General features: G+C 37.4%; 1 protein-coding gene across 2 annotated transcripts in view; it reads left to right on the top strand.

Annotated features, from left to right (window-relative positions):
• The first annotated feature begins 456 nt into the window (after window positions 1-456).
• pigk (phosphatidylinositol glycan anchor biosynthesis, class K) overlaps window positions 457-13,918 on the top strand; it is a 60,510-nt gene continuing 47,048 nt past the window's right edge. For both annotated transcript variants that reach the window (XM_068340700.1, XM_068340699.1), the window contains exons 1-9: window positions 457-575; window positions 775-828; window positions 963-1,054; window positions 1,792-1,927; window positions 3,106-3,217; window positions 4,019-4,115; window positions 4,636-4,753; window positions 5,107-5,217; window positions 6,999-7,171. In XM_068340700.1, the coding sequence (XP_068196801.1) occupies window positions 510-575; window positions 775-828; window positions 963-1,054; window positions 1,792-1,927; window positions 3,106-3,217; window positions 4,019-4,115; window positions 4,636-4,753; window positions 5,107-5,217; window positions 6,999-7,171 (959 nt within the window). In that variant the 5' untranslated portion in view covers window positions 457-509. The remainder of the gene's footprint in view (window positions 576-774; window positions 829-962; window positions 1,055-1,791; window positions 1,928-3,105; window positions 3,218-4,018; window positions 4,116-4,635; window positions 4,754-5,106; window positions 5,218-6,998; window positions 7,172-13,918) is intronic.

The following is a 13,918-nucleotide window of genomic DNA, read 5'->3' as shown; positions in this document are numbered from 1 at the left end:
ATTGTAATTATAATAATTTGATATTTTACAAACAATTCAATTACAGTTAAACTAAAGTGAGAAGTGAGCATGCACGTTAAAATTCTTTAAAAATAAAAAAATATATATTCATTTACTTCTATTCACTGGGTTGTGTCAGTGTTCAGAATTACTAAATAATAGATGACAACTTTTTTTCAGTTGTCACTATGAACTATAATCATATTACTTATGAAAACTGGGTCGACACTTTTATGTCTCAAACGCCTTTAAAACTGTAATTCATTCGTTCTCATCGGTTAAAGACTGTTTGTACCTTGACCTGCCTTCTCCACACAATAAATAAATAAATAAATAAATAAATAAATAAATAAATAAATAAATAAATAAATAAATAAATTTAAAAATAAAATAAAATCTGCCTTCTCCACACCGGCGCTTTTATTTTGAAGTGTCTCTCACCGGAAGCGCTAGGTGGGCGGAGCTACACTTCCTACTTCCTTGTTATGAGTAGCTAAGCATCAGCAACGATGAAATTCCTTACTTTATTGAATTTATTTTCCACATATTTACTAGCGGACAGCATTAACATCCAGGTGAATGCATGTTTTTATTTGCTAACAGGCTTGAACAATGATTTTATATCAAACTGTCTTTTATTTTGATTGAAATGTCGTGTTTTTCGTTAGCTTGCTGTCATTGTAGCTGTTTTCTAAATCAGACTGACTCACAAAACACAAACAAACAAACACAAGAAACTTAAATGTTTTATTTTAATCCCACTTTTTTTCTCAGAATACCGCAGGGCAGTTCTTTAGCAGTGGTCACACCAACAACTGGGCTGTTCTGGTCAGTATTCATTGATACTTCTGTTCAAAGGCCTGGTACCTAATAAATGTCAACATAAATGAATGAATGAATGAATGAATGAATACTTAAATAATCCCAAAGGTAAATTATTCAATCCCATATTGGATTTACAGGTATGTACATCCAGGTTCTGGTTCAACTACCGTCATGTGGCCAACACTCTGTCCGTGTATAGGAGTGTTAAGAGGCTGGGGATTCCCGACAGGTAACAATTTGTCCCACAGGTGTCATATTAATTGTTCCCTCATTAGATATTCAGTCTTGATATTGATGTTAACAAGAATTTTTAAGTCTAAATACATGTATTGTGAAGGTTTATTTCTTAGATAATGCACAAAATTGCATAAAATGTGTTCTTAGTTTTAATTTATTAACTGTGTATTATTTATGTATAGAGTGTGTGAACACGTTTGCACCATCCTAGAGGTGAAGAACTGCTGCATTTAAAGACCCATTATATCAAATTAAGAAATATTTTATAAAGCTTCTATTCTATAAAGCAAGTTTAATTTCAGAGGGTTTTGGTAATTATATTTTTTTGGTAATTTTATTTTTATACAATGTGAGAAGATTATCCTTCAAAATGTGAAGTTATTGTTTCTGGCCTCATTAATTGGTGACTGTAACTCGGATGGGTTTTTATTATAGCGTTTGCAGATCAATGGCTGGCGCCTTGACATTGTAAATTTGTCTTAAGCATGACACCGAACCCGTAGCTTTCCTCTCTTGTGTGTGTGCTGAAAACAAAAGTGTGAGTTTATTTGTACAAAATTCTGCATATGATGTAACTTCTCCTCCTCATGATATTAAACAACCTAACATGACACTAAATGTGTTTGATCACCTGAATGGAAATGACATTTGTCTTCTTTTTTTTTTAGCATGTTTTTTTTTTTTAAAGGAATCACTCTTGAGTGACTCTGGATTGTTTTCATTTTCCAGCCACATTGTTCTCATGTTGGCTGATGACATGGCGTGTAACCATAGAAATCCCAAACCTGCCACCGTGTTCAGTCACAAGAACATGGAGCTGAACGTGTACGGTGACGATGTGGAGGTGGACTACAGAGGTTATGAGGTCAGTGCAAGTAGCAACAAGCACGTTGAAAGACATTTTTGTTTTTGTACTTGTACCTCTATTTGTTTAAACTGTGTAAATATCTGTATTACATTACAGTAAATTGGTGTTTCAGCATCTAATTTATATATTTAAATTACTTGAACCAAGTGATCACTCCTCAAAATTTATTTATGGATAAAAAATATTCTGTATATAATAAATGTGTGTATGCATGTACTCATTTAATGCAAATGAAATGTATAAGTAATGAATTCTTTTGATCTGTAGTTTGTGCACATACTGCTACCTGCACTACGTTGGTGAATGTCTGATGTTTGTGTTGATCTATCTCTATATTGCAAAAACTGGAGAACCCTGAAACAATAGAAAAACCCTTATAGACAAATATTATACTGGTGCAGTGCGGAACTAAAGGCAAACACGGATAACGCTGACTCGTGTTTGCTCAGTCTGTTGTACAGGAAATGACTTTGACCAAGTGTGTTGTTTTGTCACACTTTATCAAAGTGTGTTTTTGATTATTTACCTACTTTATCCTGGTTTTTGTAAAAACATATTACCACTGCACTGCGATCCTGTTTTCTGCTGAACAATAATTATGTACAAGTCAATTAGTGTGAAGAGAAGAAAAAACAAAATGGAATGGGTAATTATACAGTATTTCACTGTGAAGTAATTAACGGATGTTTCATTCTGCTATCGTTTCCTGGCCTCAACGATTTAGGTCATGAAATGTTTTGATTGGTGAAAATATGTGTTTGTTTTGAAACTCTCAATCTTTCAACATTTTGATTCAGCCCATTTCTATTTGCGTTAAATGATCGTTTTCTGTACCCAGTGGGGAACAGGAATAACAAGCAAAACACTAAATGACTAAGAATTAAAATGTTCTCACATGATAATGATAGTAATGGTTGTGATTGTCTTTCTTGGGGGAGCCCCTACTGCCTCTGATTTCTCCCCTCATTCATTTAAAGGAGTTCCACACTGGACTTTTTGACAGTTATCATAGTTCTGCTGTCTAATTTGTGTTTGTAGTGCATTCTACTTTGAATTTCCTGTACCTTCCAGTGCTAGTACTGCATTACTATCATAACTGGTAAAATTAAGGGAAAAAGGTTTACTCCTCTTTTTGAATATTTGTTCCCATCCTTACGATCCTGATTGTGTTTCAGGTGACGGTGGAGAATTTCCTGCGTGTTTTGACTGGAAGGCTGCCGCTCCGCACGCCGCGCTCAAAACGCCTTCTGTCTGACGACCGCAGCAACATCCTCATTTATCTGACAGGTAGTTATGGGACAAACCTAACCTTCAAAACTCCACTTTACTCCACAGTGTCTGCACAACTGAGTTGGATGAAGAACTCAGGCTGATGTTCCCCCATTACTTTGAGTCCATGAATACCACAAGATTATTGCAGAGCTCCCAGAGGCGGTTAATTAACCAAATGCCAAATCCTCCTGATGATTCCTGTCTTGTCTGCAATTAATTTTGTTACGAGAAGCCTCAACTGGAGTCACTTAAACGTTGTGAGAAATTGAACCTCTATTCTTGTTCGCTTAAGTTGACATTTCAATTAAAGTTGATAAACTTCAATGATGATATCAGCAGCATTTCAGATTAGGTGTCCCATTACTTCTGTCTAACATTTCAGGAAAGGCTGCATAGTTTTTGTTTTTTTTATTAAGGGGGAAGAAGTTAGCTGATGTGGCATGAAGATGATGATCTGTAAGCTTGCAGTTCTCTGTGAGAATTAGAAAGAAAATGATACCACAACGAATATCAAATAATAATATTTTTATAGAACACTTTTTAAGAAAATGCAACACAAAGTGCTTCACAAACTTAAAAACATGAATGTTAATACCCTCAACAGTGACCTTTATGTACCACATGTGTTTAATAAGTGGTTTTTAATTTTGTTACCCCAAAAAGACAATAATTTAATAACAATAATCCCTCCACACCGGTGCATAGTGTGCCTTTTTATGTTAATTTCTCATCTTGTCCTTTTCCATTCCATATCATGGCTTTGCATTATGAATTGCAGTTGAGTGAATAATTGATGGTTTGTGCTTTTTTTAACAGGCCACGGTGGGAACGGCTTCCTGAAGTTCCAGGACTCAGAGGAAATTAGTAATGTGGAGCTGGCCGACGCGTTTGAGCAAATGTGGCAGAAAAGAAGGTGAACAGACGCGGCTTAAATTTAAGATGCAAAAGCATCTGTTCAAGTAGTTTCCTTACTGCAGGGTTATTTATTTGTGCATTTATATCAAATCCAAGTACAGATAAAAGACGACTTTTATATAAACATATAAAGCAATGTGTCCAAAATGGAATCGGTAGAAGTAAGAAATGTATTATTCCCTACCACTTTTTCCAATTCCTGTTTACAGCTATGATTGAATGCATAGTTCTGCCACATTTATTTCCAGTCCAGGTTTGTCACCTATTTCTACATCCTGTGGCTGTTTTCTATGTAGATCTTCAGTGGTTACAACATCAGTTTTAGATTGGATGTAACATTTATAGCTACAACAACAGATAAATTACTTATATGAGTTGAACTCACACAAGAAGAGTAGATATTTAGGATTTTCCTGTTTTTCCAGGTGCAAAACTGTTTAATTTGTTAACTGTGAGGTACTAACCTCTCAGTTATATGTGAGAAAGTAACGGATGCCCTGCATTATGTTTGTGTCCAGGTACAATGAGCTGCTCTTCATCATTGACACGTGCCAGGGGGCGTCCATGTATGAGAGGTTCTACTCCCCAAACATCATGGCTTTGGCCAGCAGTCAGATTGGAGAGGACTCCTTGTCTGTGAGTTCAATGCGCTAGTAGGAAATAAATGAAAACCAATCATACCAACCAGGTTTTTCTTTACTTCAGCATCATTAGTGGTGAACATTTATAATTTCTTCATGTTTAAAATGCATCATATAATCATTAAAAGTGTACACCTTACATTATATCTGTTAATCAGTGTTAGACTTCATCATGTGTTGAATTTTACCTCATTGTTTGCTTGTCCACAAACTCTTGAATACAGTACTTAGATTTTTATTCATCCAGGTCCTAAGAATAGACTCAAACCAAAACTAAAAACGCCATCAATCACCGGTGCTGAATTGCTCCCAGACAAAATTTGTCTTCCATCTCTTCGTCCCGTCTAGCACCAGCCAGATTTGGCCATTGGAGTCCATTTGATGGATCGTTACACATTCTACCTGCTTGAGTTCCTGGAGGACATCCATCCTGCAAGCAAAAGCAACATGAACGACCTGGTGAGGATAAATGTGCTTTTGTTAAATGTCGTTTTACTTTTTATGTCAGAGTGTGAGATTATTATCGAGTTGATAACCTTTATTTTCATGAGTGGGTGCTTTTTGTCTTTCTTAATATTCATCATTTTGTTCCTTAAATAAATAAATAAAAACATGTAAAATGCTAATTTACATGTCTTACATACTGGGGGGGATACATAATACACAATAGATCTAAAGTAAAGGACCGCAAATCGGAATCAAAGCCACAATAGCTGTGTGAGAACTGAAGCGTCCATACGCGGGGGTCATTTAAACCACTGCACCACTGTTGCCCCCTGTGTTGCTGTCATTTATGACATTTTTAAACGTCCAATGTTTTAGGGTTTTTTTTTTTTTTTTCAAAAACATTAGATGTTTTTGAAGGAAATCCTGAAACCTGAACCAGGATTCAGGATTTTTAAATCCTGAATCCTGTATTTTTAAATCCAGGATTTTTAAATCCAGGATTTAAAAATCCTGGTTCAGAATTTTTAAATCCATCATATCATAGATAATCTTTGGTGACACCTACTGCTCAGTTTGTGTCCACCAGAAACATCTTTATGAATGTGGTTCCTGCATTAACAGAAACTATATCAGGACGTGTTATTACTGGATAGGGGCGTATCAGCAAACCATTTCATGTGAACCTGTGACTCATCATGCCCGTCCCTGGTGTCCAGATGAAAGCAGCAAACAGCCCTGAGGGCTGGAAGCAGGATGTCTGATGTCTGTTAAGGTTGCTGGATTCTGACACCTGATGCTGGCTGTGCAGCACGAAGCATCTCAGCATCTCAGCACCAACTTCCTTTTTTATGTTTCACACTTCTACAAAGATCACCCTCAGGATCAGTCCTCCTCTCCACCACTGTTCTAGTTTGTTGTATAAAGTTTCTAACCAGATGAAAGTCACACAGAGGTCACATGACTTGAAGCAGAATAACTGATTGTTAAGATTTCTCTCCTTTGACACCCGATGGAAGCGATGGTGAGCCTCGGCTCCTCAAGGCCGTGGATCAGTCTCAGCAGCAGCTCGCTTAGGAAGCTCCTCTCCATGTAATCCTCCTCAAATACATCAAATCCTTTCTTCGACACTCAGACAATCAATGAACTGTAATTTAAGTTTATTGTTCGTCTAATTTTCCAGTTTCAAGAAGTAATCTTTGTTCTCGTAGATGTCGGGATCAATAATATGGATTTCTTAATCAAACTTGTCAGGTTTACCCTTTTTTAAATCCAGTCTGCAGTTTTGATGTCTCTCCCCCTCGACTAAATCCTCCTCAGCCACTTTTTTGTATTTTTTCCCGGTCCTTTTTGTGTGATAGAGATAACGCTCACCTCCTCTTAATAATTTTAGCTTTCCTTTCAAACGAAAAGCCCAGTCAGACATTACACTGATGAATTACACCCCTAAGAGGATTAACCCACCAGTGGTAACACACCAGTCACCCAAAGATTTGTAATCTACTGCAACATGCACAAGTGTCAGGCTCCGTGTCTCTAATCCTTCCCACACACTCTCACCTTTTTTAAAAAAATTAAACAAAGAAGTAGCCATGTTTGATGCTGCTGTTAGGAGATAGAAACTCTTCAGCTCTGAGTATTTAATAAATTCCTTGTTGCCGTTGCCTGCATCATATACTTTTAAGGTAAAACACAACAGCATGAATACGTATTTATAGTATATGTATGTTTTTCTGATGAAACAATAGAATATTTGGAGGAGGACTTCCTGTTGACATTTTGTCTGCTTCCTCCAGTTCAAAGTGTGCCCCAAGAGTCAGTGTGTGTCCACTCCTGGCCACCGTACCGACCTTTTCCTGAGGGACCCGCGCAGCGTCCTCATCACAGATTTCTTCGGGAGCGTCCGCAAAGTGGAGATCACCATGGAAACCATCAACCTGACCATCCCCATCCAACAGGTGGAGCAGAGGTAAGTTGAATGTGTTTGTTTTTGACTTTCTTTAAGTGGCCCTAGCAGTATGGATCTAAATGAAGGCCGGATCAGTGTCACTGTGTTGTGCAGTGTATTTGATCATGATGTGGATGTTTTTGTTTTTCTGTACCAGAAACCCCTTTGTGTCATTACAGTTTACTTTAGATCCTCTTAGAGCATTAGGAGACTTTTTTTATGATAGTATTTTATGCACATTTTTTCCCCTTTAGTTGATATTTGAATTGATAACAGATGTGTGACAGGAAATAGAGAGGGCCAAGGGTCGACAAGTCTGAATCCAACACACAGTCACCATGTGGGGACCAAAGGTTTTGGGATCTGATCCTTATGTAGGTGGAACACAGAAACCTACCGACTGTTTCTGCTTCTAGTGAATCGCTGGATGGACTTTAATGTTATTTTTCAGGTTCTGGCTTTCTCAGTCTGTAAACGACAATCTGATCACAACAGAAGGACTGTAACATACTAAGGGACTCATGCTTTATTAAAAACAGGCTGGTCTTGGAGAAGACAAAAATAAATAACAAAAAAAAATGATTAGTTTAACTGAATAATAATAGTTTAACTGAACTCTCACTAAAGTTACTTTAAACCTTCAAATATATTTAAATACTTCTCCCTAAATATTTGACTCCTCTTTTTCAATATATAATATTTGCGTATGATATTGTAAATCCAGGAGGGATTATGCGTTTCACATGATATCTTTATATACTGTAAGCATCGTCACAATAAAAATCAGAACAATTTTATGTCCACAGAGTCTTTGTCAAGTTGGATTCGGGAATACCTGGACATAAAAACATTAATTGAGGTCTGTTTTTTTTTTTTTGTAAACTGAGCTGCTGCAGGCCGAATTCATTTAATATCGTTTCCACCTCGCTCGACTTCAATTCCAATCTAGAATCCTTTGCATTAGTGATATTGATTCCTCCTAATGATGTGTTGAGCTTCTGCGGGGACATCACACACTGGATGTTGTTCTGGCTGTAAATTGAGATCCGAGGAGTGATTGTGAGGCTGCCTAATAACACGCCGGCTGGAGGTAATAATATTACTCATGTAGATAATATTTCCTGCTGTTTATAATCAGAGTCAGAACTAAACGCTCCCTTTCTCTGTAAACGAACGATTATAAGCAGACGTTTGATTCGTTGGCCTCGGGTTATACTTCATTTACTCTTCATGTGAGTCATTGACTCCACATGATAAAATAATGGCTGTAGTGATGAAACGTGTTTGCAAAGATGACTCGATTTCTTGCATCTGATTGGTGGAGGAGTAGGAACCACCTTTATGGAGATGACTTTACGAGTGGATCGCTTCCTTCACGCCTCTCAAACCATCTGTGCAGCTGCTTTTTGTGAATTCTACACGAACACACTGATCCCAGCTGTTAGTATTTCATCACATGCTGTGATGAACATATTTGGCCACTAGATGGCTGTAGAGAACTTTACAGCTGCATCTGTGTGTGTGGCAGTTAATGGTTTATTTATTTTTTTTAGCCAGTTCCTACATACAATAATCAGAAATCTCATGAAACTTGTAGCTATAGCAGAAAAAAAAATTCAACATTCCTTCATATATTGATTCAGAAACGTGGCAAAGTAATAAATGGCTGTACTCTAGAAACAGATGTGATGGAAATTAAACCTTTATTCATAATTACACTCCCTACTCCCATTAATTTCATTAAGATGGGGTGTAATTGGACCACTGGCAAGTTTTATAAAGATTGTAATTCGCTGCTAATTAGTAATCAGACACAATTGCCGCTGGTTTTAGTTTTTGGACTCAGACTACTTAGTCATTTCACACGACTTCCCAGATTACTTTATTATTGATTAGGACCGACCGATTAGGTTTTGCTGATCCGAATGCGACGCAGAAAACGCACCGGCGTCATCGAGCTGCTGCCTTAAATCAATCTTAGAGAGAAGATGTTTTATCTGTGCTTCTGATGCAATAATAGAGCAATCCCCTGATTCATTTTAATGTTTAATGGAGTTTACCCATGCTGCAACACCCGGGGAACATCTTTCTGTCTTTCTTTCTTTCTTTCTTTCTTTCTTTCTTTCTTTCTTTCTTTCTTTCTTTTAAGAGTAACAGAAAATAAAATTGCAAAGTTCAAAGATATTAGGGGAGGCAAACGATGCCTTCTGTCATTTTGTATTTCACATTAGAGCGTGCTGTTATCATTAAATTGCTGGATCAGATTAACATTTCATGAAGATGTTGGTAATAAAATATTTGCTTTTTGCCTTCCACGGTGTTCCAGACGCTGGTAAGAGGAGAGAGGCTGTGTGATGCGGAAGGAAACTCTGACTTTCACGCTGCCTAACGTGTGATATCATGTTGTTATGTGTTGTAAGAGGAGCATCTGACCTGGTGTTTTCAGGATGGGGGTGTTGCCAGTCTCAAACATGTGCCGTGAGCTGCATATAACAGTTAATCTCTATCAGATAAGCCTTGACAGTCACCTAAAATTAATTTAAAATAGCACATTTTATGTCCCTCCAGGGTTAAGTTGACTCAGGTTAGCATCCTTAATGTCACTCGTAAGGAAACTCAGTCTGCACTCTGATGAAATTCAGTGACATAAAATCTAATTTGATGTGCATGAATGCAGAAAGTGTCTCTATGGACAAAAACACATCAACTGCTTATGAACCTCAGCCTCTATAAGATGTATAAGCAGACAACAGGTTATTTTAGCTTCAACAGCACAACACCAGGTTGACTTTAACCGTCACTCTATATATAAATAATGTGGATGTATTGACACAGTCCATCTTCTTCTCGCTTTATTTCAACATCCCTTTTTCTCTGCATCAGGTTTGTGTTAATATTGTTTGTCTATTCTTTTTTTATACCTTTGTTGCTCTTTTTTAACCCGTCTGCAGTTTGCTGCTATTTCTGTTGGTGTTTCTTTGCTGATTCCCCAGATTTCCTCTTGGATTATTCATGTATCTATCCATCTATCTTTCTGTCTGTCCGTCCATCCATCCATAAACAAAGCCATTAGCTCATGACATTCTGCAAGCTCTGAATAATAAAAAGAAAAGAAATGTGTAATTCCGGTTGAATCCAAAAGTAGAAATATCTGCCAGCCAGATAAAGATATTTTCTTCACTGGAACCAGCACAATTTAAAAAAAAAAAACTACAAAAATGAATAAAAGGTTTTTGTAGTTAGCGTTAATTACGGGTAAGGATAACAAATGTGTCAGAAATATAGACAGTAGACGGTCCTGCGATCAATGAGCACTTTGGTTTATTTTTTAGCTTTTAACAGGAGTAATAAAAAGCCTAGATGTTTTTTTATGGGCACCAAGGCAGAGAAAAACCCTCAACATTTTGGATTTGATCGAAGTAAACCTGGATAGTTAGATAATTAGATAGTTACACACATATACGGTATGTATACACACGTATACATGTATATGTATACACACCCACATGAGATAGTAAGTTGAGTCTCTGTGTTTTATCCTTTTGGTTCATTGATTGTTCAAAAGCAATTTGAATTTGTCACCTCAGGCACTAATTATAATTGTAATTTTTCTATTTGTTCTTTACTGCAATCAGTTCATTTACAGATTATTTTTTTCTAATTATAAGCAAGTAATGAAGTTGATTTAGTCGTAGTCTTGGTTACAATAATCATCTGGCTATCTTTAAACAAATAAATGAAGCATTACTAACTTGAAATATATTTTTCTCCGATAAAACCAGTGCTGATTGGTCGAATCTCCACCTACACGTTCCCAACGTGACCTGTAGGTGATGGCAGACACAGGAAGTTAATGACCCCCTAGTGTATCAGTGCCTTTATTCAGTGTAATAATAGTGTTTGAAGCGTCGTGAGAGTGATTTATAGTGAACTCCTGGCGTTCCCACACATCACTGATGTCCTCTGAAACAAGCTGTTATTAAACGCAGCGTTACTTTAATCCACTTCTGACAGCTGGGTCGAGCAGAGAAGGATATTTAGAAAGAACGTCTGCACGTGTTCCAGAGATGTGTGTTCACCTCTGACCTTTCACGCCTCACTTGATCTCTTTTCACACATTTCCAAATGCTTTCTTCCATTAAGCGAATTGCGCTTGATGAAGAGGGTGTTGTAATCAATCCTCTTCATTATTCATCGGCGGAACAACGTAATGATGTCTGGTTATTCACTAAAGCCACAGGTACTTGTTTTTGCTGCTCACAAGTTGTAGTTAAATTTATTTTAATTCTGAATCACAATGCAAGTGATTTCATTACCTAACTTAAAAATTCTGAGGGTAATTTAAGATACTTTTCAGAGCGACTCAAGAATGAGGAAGGGACAAAACTCTTCTGGCAAATTCTGTTCCAAGCTTTAAATAATGTTATTACTCAAAAAAAAGAGAAAAAAAAGAAGTAAAAATGCGATAATGGACAGTTTGTGAATCGATCGATCGTAGCTGTTAGATCAATAGATCATAAATGTAGTCTCATCTAGTGACTCATCTAGTGTAGTCTTCATCTAGTGACTCCCTGGTGAATTAAGTAAATTCTGTAACAGATTCTGAAGTTCCCCCATGAACGAACTCACTGGCAGGTAAAAAATAAAGTCTGAGCCGACTCCGTCTCCAGAAGCAGGAGGGTACCTTGACCAGACCATAAACCTCTTTTTAAATTAAAACTGAATTCATGCCTAATTGAGTTATCGAGAAACTAAAATCTCATTCTGAGCTGGAGCTCAATAGACTCTCAAAAGAATACGTGGCTCGTTTGTAGAGCAGATGTTATGAGGATTTTTGTTTGACCTGACGACCATATCATCAGAGTTGCAGAGGCGCGGTCACCTCCATTACAATCAGAAACCTCTAAAAGTCTCTTTATGGAAACTAAAGTAGAAGGTGGTTTGAAATAAATCGGAGCAGATTTTTTTTTTGGTGCTAAACGAAATGAGGAGAAATGGGTGGTGAGATGTCAGCCATCCCCGCCGTTCTGACACATTGAAGGTTCAGCAGGAGATTGTCCTCCTGGTCTGTTTCTGTCAGAGCAGCTCAGAAAGAAGAAACAGACAAAAGCAGAACAGGTTGGAGACGTGCCACGCCGATTCAACGGAGGATCTGACTCACATCATCAGCATCTGTCTGACCGGAAGCTTCCTTTGATGAGACAGCCACTCCGTCAGAGCTCCTCTCAGCTCTGACCTTCAGCTAACACGTCTGACGCTCTGTTGATGGAGGTAACATAGTCGAGAGTGCAGGAGATGAAAGATAAAAAACATCAACACGTGTAGGAACAACTTACGTTTGACAAGACAACAGTTGTCAGAAGCTTAAGATGTTTTTATTCATTCTCAGGACCTGGATCTGCAGAATAAAAACTGGATAATACAGTATTACACACGATTTACAGTAAAGTTATTGTTTCATCCAAACAATAATGATAAAAAGGAATGGATCAAAGATGTAACAGCTAATCGATTGTCTTAGATGTGGGTTAAGGGCTGAAAGTTGACCACTGGTGTGTAATATTTGTCTCAACAGAACTGATTAACTGTCCTGCGTCTACATTACATAATGTGGACATTTATGTTTTGGACGTGGAGCAGTGCATTCATTAGACTAGCAATAGTTCATTGTCAATAGTTCATCAATCAAAACCATTAATAATCTCGTGTGCTCCTGAATATGTTCTGATTTTCTGGTGACTTTGCGTCCTGCTCCTCTCATCTCTGCTGTATTTTAGCACCGTGCGTTAGCATGAGCTGCACGTAGCGTAATGCACCAGAATACCCATCTGAATTATTTTGGTCACATTGCTTCATGGGAGAAGCAGGATTAAGGTTACGACGATGAAAACAAATATCTGGACGTTTGAAAATGTGGCCCCTCGAATCAAGAGTTTTACATTTTAAGGTTTTTATGGCTGATGGTGTTGTTGTCCGTGAAAATACTACTTTAAGTTTGAATTCTCTCAATTTTCTGCTTTCTCTGTGAGTCATATAATTTAGATTTTTTATTTTTTTTTGTGGATTTGGGTAATTCAATAATTTACTACTTCTCCCACATTAAAAGCTGAACTCCCATTTATGTCTCTAAGCTGGTTAAAGGCTGTCAGAGAAAGACAAAGGGGAGTGAAACACTGTTGAAAGCCTGTTCTTTGTCGCTTCTGTGCAACATGAACGGCAAACAAACAGCCGTGTTTGGTTGTTTACCTGATCAAACAACAATCCTCTGAGTATTTTGGGTTTTTTCTTTCTGTAGCTGTCATTTGTGGCACCAGATAGAAGAGGACGTATCCGCTCAGCCTGGTCGGTCTCTCTGCAGACATGTGTTCGTCAACATCTAAAACAGAATTCAATTCATTTTCTTCATAAAGACGCCCTAAATGTGTCAAAATTAGTTTCCTTTCAACAATTTGCTTTCTTTTCTTTTTTAAAAAAATATTTAAGAATATATGAATTTGTTTATAAATCATAAAGTGATTTTTTGTTGTTGTTGTTGTTGTCCGTATTCCCCATTTTCATCACCGATGGATTGATCGTATGTTCCGACCGCATCATCAGAGCTGGACTTCTTTTCCGGTGGCGGCGACAGCTTTGTCCTTGGACACACATTTTGTAGTTTTAATTTGTCTCGTCCTTTCCTTTCCGGGTTTATAGTGTTCTGAACAAGATCCATTCGCAGCCATTATTGTCAAGATGATTAAGACTCTTATGGCTCCACTCATCATCGGG

Source organism: Antennarius striatus, chromosome 18 (assembly GCF_040054535.1).
Source record: "Antennarius striatus isolate MH-2024 chromosome 18, ASM4005453v1, whole genome shotgun sequence".
NCBI lineage: Eukaryota > Metazoa > Chordata > Actinopteri > Lophiiformes > Antennariidae > Antennarius > Antennarius striatus.
The sequence above is the reverse complement of the archived record's forward strand: the minus strand, read 5'-3'. Positions and strand labels throughout refer to the sequence as shown.